At 42.3% G+C, this 14,767-nt stretch overlaps 1 protein-coding gene across 1 annotated transcript in view; it reads left to right on the top strand.

The window, feature by feature from the left end:
• TERT (telomerase reverse transcriptase) overlaps positions 1–13,001 on the top strand; it is a 55,720-nt gene extending 42,719 nt beyond the window's left edge. Inside the window, 1 exon segment of the mRNA XM_025205460.1 lies at positions 12,577–13,001. Within this exon segment, the coding sequence (XP_025061245.1) occupies positions 12,577–12,580 (4 nt within the window). The 3' untranslated portion in view covers positions 12,581–13,001.
• The last annotated feature ends 1,766 nt before the right edge of the window (positions 13,002–14,767 follow it).

Below are 14,767 nucleotides of genomic sequence, written 5' to 3' on the forward strand. Positions count from 1 at the left end.
TCTGAGACCCCTACAAATGTGTAAGTTCATAGTAATATCACAAGTAAAACTTTTGAAGTATAGTTATATCTGATAAAACACGATGTAAATACATCTAGAAACCATTTTCTGATCATGAGTTGCTCTTGTCTACTGATAATTTGTTGCTGTACATATGAGTTAATTATTCAAGTCACTTTTACATATGCAAACTACAGTGGCATATGCAGCATTGCTGTATTTAAAAGAGCTGCCGTTGCCATTAGCTGACACTTATGACTAATGTCTGCAGATTAGTTTTGTAACGTCTGTGAGCTTGAATATTAGTCTAGAAATTCTCAACCTATTAAATGAGATGAGATCTGAATGCTCCTTCATATTACTGCCCCCACACTGCATAACAAGCACCTCCTATATCTTCTACCCACAGTGTAGATATTTGACAAAAGACTGACAGCAAGAACCACTAATTTTAACAGAAAAAATGATCAATGAGGCATTTACCCAACTGGATTGATGATAGCAATGTTCTTTAGTTTTTTTTGAGATTAATTATTTTTACTCTCTCTCCCCTCCACCCTTTTCTGTAAAATGATGGAATTTAAACCAACAAAAAATTAAGTAACATTAAGATTTTTCTGTGAATCCCCCAAATTAACCATTCAGATAAAAGCAGAAATTCTTCCTCAAACTCTGCAATTAACCTATCTAAAATTATGTGCAGTTTTGTTTAAAGCTATTTAAAAAGATGTACCAAGGGTCAACACAGACTAGGAGGACCAAAGCAAACTAATTTATGTGATGAGTTCAAAAAAAATAGCTTGCTGACTCATTACTCCCATTCCCTCTACTGTAATATGAAGTATTTGAATAATATTTTTATGACAGGATTAGAGTAACTTTCTTGTTAGATAACGTAATATACACATAGACTTTTGCTATATAACAGAAACAAATGTCCGTTTGTCATTGTTTCTCTTTTGGACTTGGGTACAATTGTTTCTCTTGGTTTCTGGGAAACTGCTTTCATTGTTTTCTTCTGTTTTCATTTGTTCCTAATTTTTACTATATTGAGAGAACTTATGGTATTTCCCAAACTTTTCCTAACTAGCCCTGTTATTTTCAGCTAGACAAGCCAAAACATGATATAAAAGCTACAAATCCGGAAGAGAGGTGGGAACTTGACTTGTGTAATTTTTTTTAAGTAGACTTCACAAATTTTGTCACTGAACATTCTAATCCTTCATAATGTTGCAGTTACCTTGTCTTTAAAATTTATGAACAGGAATAAGTTTTGTTTTTCTGCCGCCAAACAGGAAACTGGATGTTTATTGTAAGAATAGTATGATATGGCGGGGACCAATGAACATTTTCATTTTATTGATGGGTACTGATGGGTGCTTGAAGATGTTCTGAGTTACTCCTTGAGTGATTGTCCACACAGATCCCTCTTATGGTGAATATGCACACATGGGAGTGGTTCTTCTGAATGGCAGTGTCCATTGGCATTCCCTTTTTCAGGGAAGCCTAGATATAAGAGCTTCTTTCAGTTCAGGAAGCTTCTTTTGGTTCAGACACATCTGTACATGAGTCTCACCTTGTATATAAAAAGGCCTATGCCTAGGTGCAGAACCCCAGTAGCCAAACTTCAAGCACTGCTCATCCTGTGGTGCAGCCATCCATGTTAATGGTGACCATGCCTACAGTATATTGTGTTTGGGTAAAAGCTGTGTGCTGGCACCCTGATCCATCTGTAAGGTACTTTTCAAAGGACCCTGAGGGTAAGAGCACCAAAGCTGGAGTCTTTCTCCTCAGATAGTGCAAGTCGCCTCCAGTTCAGATGGGGCTTCTGAGAAACTCCCAGTCCAAGAGACAGGCAGTTTCCAAGCCCGCCACTAAGTTCCTGTACTGCTTGGCACATGCCCCCTTTATCAGTTGCACTGGTGCCATTGAAGTCTTCAGTGGACACTGTTACCATACTAAGGCTTTCGGCACACATTACCCACTTACTGTTTTACTGCATGCCAGCAACAGACCCTTTAGTCCACTTGCAGGATTAAGTGTAGCTACAATAGCCATGAAACTTCCCTGAGTATTGTTATTAAATTAGAGCATACCAGAGGTGTTGCTTTTACTGTTAGAAGAAGTTTTTCCTATCTGCGAGCTCCATGGCAGAGCCTTCTGTCCTGAACACATGCCATCATGCAATTGAGTGGCCAAATGGAAGTTAGTCAGGGAACACAGTGAGTACTCCCTTCAGGGGAGTAGACTGTTGGATTCACGTGGAGCCGGTGCTTCCTGATACCTGATAATGTGTCTTCTGTGTGTTCTGTATTAGCCATAGCCATGCTGGTCTCCCTGAAGGTGTAAGCACCTATTCTAGGCAACCTCATTTGACTAGAGGCTCCAGAATTACATTACAGTTGTAATTCTGTATTGGACAGAATTACAGTCCATTTCATCTGCATCTCTAGACTGATCAGTCTACCCTGCCCATCTCCGTCCATCCCCATCCTCCAGTACTTCCCTGGCGAGGTTTGTTGAAGGGCTATCAAAACTCACTTAGCTGCATGGCATAGACATTAGGACTCCCTCTAGAAAGCATTCTGGAGAATCAGTGAGTGCTGGATATCAAGCAGTCCTCCTCATCCCAGTGATTGGTTATGACTATTCTGACGATTGATTTATTACTATAGCACCAAAAACTCTACTTGAGCCTCCAGAAATCACATGGCTACATTTAGTTTCAACTCTTTCACCAGCATGTTTTCCCCTTTTACTTCTGTAGCTGAATAGGAAGTGTCTGCACTGTGGTAATTCAACTTGTAGGTTCAAACCCCAGTGAACAAGAGGAAGAACCATGAATACTTGTACAGTTAATGTATTTGTTGAAATGACTTATATTGCACCACACCGTCTTGATAAGTTACTTTGAATACTGTGTTAGTATTAGAGGTGGCACTCCATACCCTATCAGCACTGATGTAAGAAAAAATTGACATTATCAGCGATTGGCTTTTTTTTTCACTGATGTGGCCAGTAATGTCACTAATAAATGCCGCATGCGTGTGTGCAGCCTGGCAGCTTGGAGAGCAGTGTCTGGCTGGTAAGTCTATGGGAAGGAAAAGGGCATGGGGTGGGCAGATAAAGGCCCCTGCAGCAAGGGAGGGAGTGGGGCAGAGGCAGGTGCTGCATAGCCTGGGCGAGGCACAGGGCAGAGCTGCGGGTCTTTGGGGAGGACGGCTCCTGCCACTGTGCACACCCTGGGGGAGGCACAGGGGGCATGTGCCTCCTGGATCTGTGTGGGGTGAATGTGGGTGCCACTGCATGTTCAGGGCCAGAAGCTGTGCTGGGCTCTTCCTGGCTGGGGGGCTGGGCCCGGGTTGTGCTCGGGCTGGGCAGGTCAGGGTGGGTGGCGGTGGCACTGGGAGGAGGGTTTGAGCAAATTTTGGGGTGCCTGTAGCTCTCTCCACGCCGCCTCCTGCACTGCCTGGCCAGAGAGCAGCCCTGGCCCATCCCCAGCCAGGAAGAGGCCAGTGCTTCCCTGGCCCAGACCACACGTCGGCAGCCCTTCCTCATCCTGTGTACAGATTCAGGGGGCACATGCCCCCCATGCTTCTGTGGGGTGTATACAGTAGCAGGAGCCACCCCCCGTGATCCCCGGATGAGCCGTGGCTCCGTCCCATGCCTTGGACTGGCTGTGCAGCCCCTGCTGCAGCCCCACTCCCTCTCTCACCATGGGGGCCTTGAGCTGCCCCCTCCATGCCCCTTCCCTCCAACAGACTTACCAGCTGGACACTGCTCTCCAAGCTGCCGGGGTGCATATCAGCAGTTGGATCCATGTCGGCCGATATGGCTGGTTAAAAATTGGCCATTGGTATCAGCCTAAAAAATCTTTATTGGTGCACCCCTACTTAGTATTTGTTGTATGTGCCTATGTTTTGGTTAATGGGAGCTTTAAGAATAGGGTGTGGCTGACAAGATTGAGTACTTGTCACTAAAAGCAAAAATTTTGCTTGTGAGTCAAAGGAGTGGAACAGCCTACTTGTGCAATACACGCATCTTTTTTCAGAAAGTAAATCTCATTCTTAAAGGTGTAGCATTATTAAGGAGGCTGCATGCTGTAGATCATTTGCTAATGGGTCTTTTAATTTCCAGGTTACTAGTATGAACCCTGTCTGTTTTTGCAGGGGTTAAAATTGTTCCCATCTCTACTTGTATAAGGTAGAGATGAAATTTTCTTTATAATGAAAAGACTAGATCAAATTTTCTTTATAATGAAAAGACTAGATCAACTGTAAGTGTTGTATTGTTGTAGCTATACAGTGAAGTCTGGTTAGTTAGTCATTAGGATAACCTGTTGCTGTGGTCTTTATTAGTCAGTACACTGAATTCCTGTCAGAGTCATATTGATATGTACACAAAACTCTTTGGTGAATTTAGTCATCTGTTAAAGTGTAATTAGTCATTTCCAAATGGAGACTTTTATTAAATCAGCATAGAATTGTTCCTACTAAATAGTCTGCTTAAAAGGTACTCTTCTATGTCTTCCACATGGCACCTGTCAAGCCAGCTGATACTCACAAAGCATAGGATACTCTTCACCTTTTGCCTTTTGCTTGGCTCAACAAGATGATCAACTATTCCATTTCACAGAACGATTTTTTTTTGTTTTGTTGATAAGTGCATGTAAGTGTGCAAAACAAAAACCTTTAATTACTTTGCTATCTGATACTTTGGTATTTGGGGGTTGGTAGTACTCTGCCACTTGTGTGTAATTGTTGGAAATATTTGTTTTTCTGTTCTCTAAGGGCATTTTTATATGATAAAAAAAACAAACCCTGTAAAAAAAAAAAAAAAAAAAAGAAAAGAAAGAAAGAATGTTTAATTTAAAAAGCAGTCCTCTTCTGAAAAATGACTCTTAAAAATAGCCTCCCTACATTTTATGTTCATTGTCCCTCAATGAGAGTTGCATCAGATTTGTCAATTCACAAGAAAAACATTTTTTTTAATGGATACTGACGTCTGTCAAGCTGTGTTGTTTTTTTTTTCCTCATCATCACCACAATTATCTGACTCCAATCTGAGGTATTTATAGATGTAGTTAAGGTACAATTAAAGCATATATGCCTCTAGATAAATTCTGTGTGATGGGATCTTAGGTAACAGTTCTGTTGATAATGAGATTAGGAAAAAAATCCATATTCCTCTCAGACTGCTGTGGGGCTCTACCATGCTAAGATAGCTAAAGGAAGAAGGCTAACTTTTTTACTTCTAAAAGAGTAGCTCTGAAATGGAAATACCCATGGGAAACATCTCCCACCAGGACAGAATGTATTTACAGTCAGATCGGGCAACTGTGTATAACTGCATTTCTTTCGACTTAAAAGAAGAGAGAATCAAAAATAAGACTTTCTTCAGGGACCATGCCTAAAGAGCAAAATTATTCTTGAAACACTAGGAACTTCAAAGTTAGATGACCTGTCCTATCAGAATAGTCATTCTTCAGCTTAACTAAATTGTTTTTGCATGCTAACTCCTATAAGGGTTGTAGAGGTTTTTCTACCTGTTCTGCTGTTTCCTGTTCATGTACACAAACTTGATGATGATGGGTTGAAGGCACTAATGCCTGCCAAGTAATTTTTTAGTATAAGTATTCCTTTTCTGATGAAAATAAAAACAAAAACCTTTTACAAATGTGCATTACCTACATCACGTTATCTGTGTTTACATTTTTTTATCTTCAGAGTCTATTACCCACAGTTATTCTAACAAGTTACCAGTCATTTTTTCTCTGCCATTGAGTTCTCCTCTATTTCTTGAGCACTTCCCATCAAATCTGATTTTTCTCCTCAGTGGCTTTTGCAACTAACTTTCAAAAAATGATCCCTCATGCATACCATTTTGATAGCCTTTCACACACCTGACCAAAACGCAACATGTGCACAGTTCATTTTTGCTTCATCCAAACAGTGTTGTCCCCAGCAACACTGCACCCTCTAGCCACCAGTTTTGTTTCCTCAAATACACCACAGGCATCACTGTACCCCGTTTCTCCTGGTATAACCAATGTAGTCTCCATACGAACACCTCATGGAGCAAAACAGAATTTTAATCCAGGTATGCAGTCTGACTGGAAAGGTGCAGGTGAAGGAATTGTAATGCCATATATGTATATCCCCAGTGGAAAGGGGAGAAGCATCTGTACTGCATTGTCCAGGCACATATTTCTGTTTACTTGTAGTCTAACCGCCTGCATAATATAAGCCAGATAATTTTGTGCTGTAATTCTTATGTGAAGCTCATAACTTCTGTTTTAAATAGGGGACATTTTATTTTTTAAATACCCACAATCTTGATTTAGGGAGCTTACACAAATTTCTTTTTTCATGCAATAAGGCCCCTGGAAGCCCTCTACAGCCATGACATAACACATGTTCATGGCTGCAGAGCGCTATTAAAATGGCCAATCATGCTAAAAATTATCCCTCGTTAAAACAGCTATTAGCTGAAGGTACTCTAGAGCAGAGCACCTTAGGTTCCCTGTAAGGTTTAAGTGCAGGTGATTCCACCCACATCCCATGCTTCTTTACAGGGCTGGGCTGGTGCTTGCGCCTGCAAGCACCAACCCAGCCCCATTCGTGGGGCTGTCACAGAGAGGAAAGAGTCTCCTCACTGTGCATTGGGGGCTGGGGGATGGTACCCCTTCTGGGTCCTTGGCGGGAGCTGGCCTGGGCTGCAAGGCCAGGGGGCTCCAGTCCCCCTCCGCCCCTCTGTCTGTGGCAAAGCTGAGCCAGCAGCTACATGCTACCTCTACTCGGGTGGGAGGTTGGGGGAATGGAGCCCCCGCAACTCATGGGTCTGGTCTGGCTCTCACTAGTACTTTGGCAGGGGGAGGGGGACTTCCCTTCCCCCACCCAAGCCTCTTGATAGGCACACAGCTGCTGACTTGGCTTCATCTCAGCTGGAGCTGTGGTGGGGCAGGACTGGGAAGAGTAGTTTAGCAGCCTCCTGGAAGGCGCTGGAGCACCCACGCCTGCTGGCAAGGGCTGGTGCAGGCAGGCTTAGGCCCCACACCCAAACTGTTAGGTTCAGATGAGTTGTAAATTATAGCGCTTTGTGTAAAATGCTGAGAGTTAGAGCACCTCCCTGGCCGGCTGCCTAAATGTCTGTAGGCACCCTTATGCTTCAAATTAGAGAATCCATTGTATCTCTGATGTATTCTTTCTAATGCCTAATTATCACCACTCCAAAAATGTGTCTTATAGTAAGTATTTATCTAGTTTAAGTTTCTACCCATATAACGTTGTTAGGCCAATTTGAGAGCCTTATGCTGACAAATCTTCTACCCTTTTAGTAACTTATGGACCATAGTCACTTCTTAAGTTTTTCTTGGTTACACTAAATAAAAACTCTAATTTGCTATAAATCAAGTTTTCTAGACTGCAAATCATTCTAGCTTTTTTTCTGAACCTTTTCAAATATTTCATTTCCTTTTTCAGACTCCAGGACTGGGCAGTGATTTTTAGTAATTGTCTCACTAACCTAAATATAGTAAATATATCATCTATCTGCTTATATTTTATATGTTCTGATCCCATTTCTAAACATCTCATTTACTCTTGTGGCTTTTTGCATGAGTTGGAATTAAATCAGATTTTAATCCAATAAATCATTGCTGCTTCTGTGTGGACATTTTTATTTCAGCCTTGGTATCTTATTTTAGCTTAAACTAAACTGAAATAAACCTAGTTTTAAATGAAATAAAATCATTCTCATGGTACATGCTAGATTAGCTGTGTTTGTTAAAAACCGTGCCTTCAGTTAAACTTATGCAAAATTTTCTTGGATGCGAATGATTATCCACTGAGTCTTACTGGGTGGTCTAACTCAATTGATCAAACTTCAAAGTCTTGTCTTTTCTTTTTTCTTTTTTGAGGCATTGCTTTCCAGATTCTGTCTCCCTTCTTGACTGCGCAACCTACAGTCTCTTTTCCTGGTTTCATAGTGTTTACGTGTATTTAAACATATGTTCAGATGATCACTTGGTCAAATAGCTTCCAAATGGCTGTGTAAAAACTGACCTGTCGTTATTATTATTTACCATTGCTCCAATGCATATGTCATGCACACTGCTTTCTGTGATTTTTGTAATTTTTTTTCTAGATAATTGACAAGAAGATTGAATAGCAGTGAGTCAGCTAGAACACTTTTACCGAATTAGAAATACCCCACTTACTGAGGCAGTCAGATGTTCATCCACTCTTGTTAAGATGTATTAGTTTTAATAAAATGCATTTTAAGATTTAATCCATCTAAATGTATATAGTTGAACTTTGTGCAGCATTGATGTTTTAAGCAGGTTGTCATGCAGTGCTATATCATATGCCTTACAGATGTGTGGGGGTAGCAATGTAACACAGAAATAGCTAAGTCAACTTTAAACAGTCTAATTTGGGTACTGCAGTACAGAGTTCTGTATCAGTCAATTTACCTTCCTTCTATGTAAGATTAGCCCATATGGTGCTCTGTGCTGTGATTGCTTGACCTGCTAATTCTGGTAGGTGTTGCACCATAAAGGCTAGCTCCAAAACCCAGTAGCATGTGACCTTATTCCACCTAGTTCAAATCTTTGAAAAATAGTTAATGCAAAAAGTAGGTGGGTCCTCATGCTGCTTACTGCTTTCTGTAACTTAGTCCAAAGGATAAGAAGATGGTGATTTGCCAAAATAGGTGTTTTTTCAGGGACTTGAGCAGTTTGTGGATCAAACTTTGGTACCGAACAAGTGGAATAGGATCTGGCCCCAGGCACATTACGTCGGCACAGTTTAGTGTTTCTCATCCAAAGTTAATCTCCTTGGAAAACAATATCAGGTTTCACAAAACCTACTTCCTAGTAAAACTTTGTTGATGTATCATGCTTTTAATTCTTTGTGTATTGCATCCCATAGCAGACTTACCATAATTTCCCTTGAATTAAATTCAACCTAACTGGCAAGTACTAAGCCAGATTTAAACACTGGCACAATATTAGCTTTTTTCACTCATCTTCAGCCTCCCAGTATTCCAAGACTTGTTAACTATCAACCTCAGTGGCTTTTGGATATGAGTTATCCAGTTATCTTGCACAGTTAAAAAATATTTAACTTCACCAGTTACTGTTTAACATCCTGCCTGTAATTAGCACTGGGAGAAAACTGTGTGATATGAATACATCATCCATCTTCTTTCCAAATACAGAACAAATATTTATTGAACACTTCTGCTTTTCTGCATCATTGACGGTTTTACCAGCTCTTTATCTAGTAACAGACCTGGACAATTGCTAGGATTTCTCTTATTCTTCCTATATTTTAAATATCATATTTACCCAAATCCAAGATAACTTTGTATTTAAGATGATCCCACCCCCCAGTAACTAGATTCTATACATGGACAATTATAAATAGTGGAAGGTTGTCTTAAATTCAGCCCCCCACTGCTGTGACAGGGAAAGCAGCGGGGGCATGAAGGTCCAGACCCCTGCCTGTTGCTCCCCTGACCCTTTTTTCCCCATGTCTGTGCCTATCCCCTCTGCATCCACACCCCCGTGCCGCCTGCCTCTCCATGCTTGTGCCTGCCCCCTATGCCCTACTCTCCACTACAGCCTTCCCCTCATCCCTTGCCCCCATGCCTATTCCCCCTGTTCCTTCATGCCCCTCTATGCTGACCTTCCACCCTCTTACCTTCTGCTGCAGCTCTACTCCTCTGGGGCAGTCAGGGGCAGCCACATCCCCACCCAACAGCCCAACCTGGCCAATGAGAAGCAGGGGCAGCTTCCAGCCAGGCCAGGTCAGGGCTGGAGGGATCAGAGATGGAGCAGAAAGTAAAGGGGGAGGGGGCACCTGGATGGGGCGGGGGCTGGTAGGGCACAGGGCTCAAGAGGTAGGAGGGCAGGCAATAGGTTTCCCTCCACCCTGCAGTTCCCTCATGCTCTGCCCATTTCTGTGCTCCCTTTCCTACCAACCAAGCCATTCTGGCCGGGGGCAGGTGGCGGCTCAGCTCTGGCTTCAGCCCTGAGCCTGGGGCCAAAGCCAGAGCCAGCCGAGCAACTGCCTGCCCCATGGGCCCTACTTGAATCCAAGATGAGCCCCAGCCCATGCTGACTGGAAGAAACCTCATCTTGGATTCAAGTAAATACAGTATTCTTTATGCTTTTTAACCCTTCTGACTTTTTCATGGTTCATCTTCTTTTCAAAACTGCTGACTGTATTACAGAACTTTTCTGTAGACATTAGACTTCAGAAAAGCAGACTTTGACTCACTCAGGGAACTCATGGGCAGGATCCCCTGGGAAGCCAGTCTGAAGGGGAGAGGAGTCCAGGAGAACTGGTTGTACTTTAAAGAAGCCTTACTGAGGGTGCAGGAACAAATCATCCTGATGTGCTGGAAGACTAGCAGATATGGCAGAAGACCAGCTTGGTTTAGCAGGGAAGTCTTTAGTAAACTAAATCACAAAAAGGAAGCATATAAGAAGTGGAAACTTGGACAAATAACGTGGGAAGAATATAAGAGCATTGCTCAGGCATGCAGGGATGAAGTCAGGAAGGCCAAAGCACTACTGGAGTTGCAGCGAGGAAGGGATGTGAAGGGCAACAAGAAGGGTTTCTACAAGTATGTCAGCAGCGAGAGGAAGCTCAGGGAAAGTGTGGGTCCCTTACTGAATGGAGCCTTGTGACAGATGGTGCAGAAAAGGCTGAGGTGCTCAATGCCTTTTTTATTTCAGTCTTCACAGGCAAGATCAGCTCCCAGACTATTGCACTGGGCAGCACGGTTTGGGGAGGAGGTGAGCAGCCCTCAGCACTGAAAGAACAGGTTAAGGACTGTTTAGAAAAACTGGACATGTACAAGTCCATGGGGCCAGATGGGATGCACCTGAGGGTGCTGAGGGAGTTGGCTGATGTGATTGCAGAGCCATTGGCCATCTTTGAAAACTCATGGTGGTCGGAGAAGTCCCAGATGATTGGGAAAGGAGAAACATAGTGCCCATATTTAAGAAAGGGAAGAAGGAGGATCTATAGAACAACAGACCAGTCAGCTTCACTTTGGAAAAATCATGGAGCAGACCCTGAAGGAATCCATTTCTAAGCACTTGGAGGAGAAAAAGGAGATTAGGAACAGTCAGCATGGATTCACCAGGGGCAAGGCATGCCTGACCAACCTGATTGCCTTCTATGGCGAGATGACTGACTCTGTGAATGTGATGTACCTTGATTTTAACAAGGCTTTTGTTATGGTCTCCCACAAGAATCTCACAGGCAAGCTAAGGAAGTATGGGTTGGATGAATGGACTGTAAGGTGGATAGAAAACTGGCTGAAGCACCGGGCTCAGAGGGTTGTAAACAATAGCTCGATGTCTAGTTAGCATCTGGTATAAAGTAGAATTCTCTGGGGGTCAGTCGTGGGGCTGGGTTTGTTCAATATCTTCATCAGTGACCTGGAAGATGGCATAGAGTGCACACTCAGCAATTTTGCAGATGACACCAAGTTGGGAGGAGTAGTATATAGGCTGGAGGGTAGGGTTAGGATTCTGAGAGACCTCGACAAATTGGAGGATTGGGCCAAAAGAAATCTCATGAGGTTCAACAAGGACAAGTGCAAAGTCCTGCACTTAGAATGGAACAATCCCATGCACCAGTAAAGGCTGGGGGCTGACTGGCTGGGTGGCCACTCTACAGAAAAGGACCTAGGGGTTACATTAGGCAATAAGCTGAATATGATCCAGCAGTGTGTCCTTGTCGCCAAGAAGGCTAACAGCATACTGGGCTGCATTGGTAGGTGTGTTGCCAGTAGATCAAGGAAAGTGATTATTCCCCTCTGTTCAATACTGATGAGGCCACATCTGGAGTACTGTGTTCAGTTTTGGCCCCCCACTACAGAGAGGATGTGGATGAATTGAAGAAAGTCCAGTGGAGGGCAACAAAAATGGTGAGGTGGCTGTTGCTGCTTAAATAAAGGAGATGCTTTTCGGGCCTAATTCAGTGACTCAAGCCATTCACACTTGCTCTAGGAGTGTCATTTATTAGCATCACAAAATCCAGTCTAGGACATTTTGTCTTCCAGAAATCAGGTTCAGGAACAAAATGTAAAAAGTAAGAGCAAATGGATCATCAAAAGGAGAGATACCTAAGCACTTTTTAAAGTGGTCATATCCCCAGTGTTTTCTCTGACATACCTTCTTACTGAGTGCTTATTTAGACTTGTACTGATTTCAGAATCCTGAAATTCTGGGATGCTGGATAGGTAGGTTTCACAAGAGAGTAGAAGGAAAAGTTTTGGTTTCCTAACTTTCATTAGTTCAGCAATATTTTTAATTTAGGTATTTTTGCATTCCTTTAATTGTCGATGATCATCTGTCTGTTTTAGGAAAAAGAATGAGAATGGCATGTCTTGCTATACTTTTACAAACTTAATAGAGGTTGCTGGTAATTTTTCAGTTCCATTGCAGTATTGTTTGTATCCTGAAAATCAGCTATAATTTTTATTCCATGAAATCAGCGTCTTGGCAAAATTTTGTCATGGTTAATATCTTTCAGCAGTGATTTATTGTTTTTGTAGGTGAATTGAAGCTATTCAGGAAGATCCCCAAGACTACTATTCAGCTCCTGAAGGCAGTGACCAAGCCATCCCTCTGCAAAGACTTCAAGGACATTTTGGATTAGTTGGCCTAATATGTTTTTTCCATAATCCTTATAGGATTAAAATAAATTGTGTGCTAGAAATAACTGTTCTTGTTTTGCTCCTTAACAAAAGGACTGTTCTTGTTTGCTCCTTGATGTGTCTACAACAACCTTTTTTGACATTTTCCTTAATTGCTTCTTAGCTTGCAGTACTTTAACAAAACAGACTAAAGACCACATTACATTTCCGTGACATCTGTTTTATGTGCTCCTACCCACTTTCACTTGCTGTACTCAGTTGTAGACCTGTCATCTGTAGTTCTCATTTGCTGCAGTTTATCTTTCTGCATAACTGTTCTTTCTCTCTGCATTGTAGATTGCAATAGTAATAATAATAATTAAATTGTTAGACAATTGCAAAAATAATGGATGTTTGTCTCAGTATCTAATTTCGCAATAATTTGCTACATACATTAAGAGTCTGTCCTGTAATGAGTATAAGACTACCAGTGCCTTTAAGTAGCTGTAGAATGACTAACTGATAGGGTGGTTAGTACATAAGTAGTATCAGAGTTGAAACAAATCTGGCCAAAATTTTTTAAACTGAGTCCACATGCATGTTTTGGTATATAAAGCCATGATGGTGGTCAGAACCTACAGAAGTTGCTGAAGTACTCCATAGACTTAAACAGTAATTCTTTGAACAGTCATCCACATGCTGCTTAGTTCCTGTGATATTTTTAACTTAGGATAGTGGTTCTCAGACTTTTTAAGACTCAGGGGTACCCCTCATTAGGCCCAAGGCACCCCTCAGAAAATGACTGCTCTTATTTTTCACTCTTTTTGAAAAGTAATAGAGCAGTTCTTCTGTTGTAGGAAACTCAGGAAGACCACACGAGGTCAGAATGTTTTTAACACTGGATTCCTATATGAAGTCTCTGAGTTTATTGTGAATCATGGTTGCACACCTACCCATGCTAACATTGCATGGCATCCTACAGCACCCTTGGAAAGGATCTCAAGACACCCTGGGATGTTACAGCATCCTAGTTGAGAATCATTGCATTAGCAGTACCCATTCTGTGCTGCAATAATTTCCCTTCACTCCTACTACAGGATAAAGAGCAGAGCAAATGCCTTCAATCCGTTTTTTCTCAAGTTCCTCACTGAGTCAAGCATTATCTTTATCAGCTAGCTCTTGTGGCCCTCATTTGCCTAACCTCATCTTACCTTGGCTTTCCAGTCTATTCCTCCTCACTACCTCCTGCTTTTCCTTTTTTTCCCACAGCTTGGGGGAGGGGTTGTTCCCTTCAAAGTCCTTTTTGGGGGATTCCATATCTTTTCCCCCATTTTCTTTTGTGGCTATGCATTGCAGCACTGCCATTTTGTAGCCCAGAACCTCTAGGCAGAACAGTTTCACTCAACCACCTTTGGACTTTGTTCAAGTCATCCGGCTGTTATCACAATACCTTCACCCAAGTTGCTGGATTTCCAAAGGTGTCACCCTTTGTAAAAGTCTGTTTCACATCTTCATCCCTCACATGAGGTGTCCTTATTGCTTCTGTGTCCTACACACCTGGTATGTGTGACATTTGTCAGTTCTTCAAGCCCAGAATAAGGAAGTGCAAGATCAAACATGGCATGTTCCTGTTTGACAGGCCCCTCAGATCATCATCTAATCTTGGCACAAAATTTAAGCCAGCATCACCACTCTCCCAGCTCAGCTTCTTGTTGGTGCATCAGCATTTTGTCAACTGGGACTTGGCCCACTGCTCCAAATTAACATCAAGGGGTTACTCAATGACCAGGTCTAAATGGAAACTTTCTCATCTCTGATTTCCTTGCACAGGGCACTCTCTTATCACCAGATTTATCTGTGCTGAATTTAGAATGTACTACACCCTATAATAATGATGGTCTTGATGATTCAGTCTGTGAGACCTCTCAGTCACAGAAGGATCTCAAAGTGGCTCATAGTGCTTTGGGGCTTACTGACCTAAATTTGTCTCCTGACTGCCACCTTCCTGTCAACTCAGACCAGAATTACTACTGACTGATAGGTCTCAACATTTTCAAGAGTGGTTGTGTCAGTTTGCTACACTTCTCCCCCCCCCCCCCCCCCCCTTCCC

The sequence above is a fragment of the Alligator sinensis genome, unplaced genomic scaffold, assembly GCF_000455745.1.
Source record: "Alligator sinensis unplaced genomic scaffold, ASM45574v1 scaffold126_1, whole genome shotgun sequence".
NCBI lineage: Eukaryota > Metazoa > Chordata > Crocodylia > Alligatoridae > Alligator > Alligator sinensis.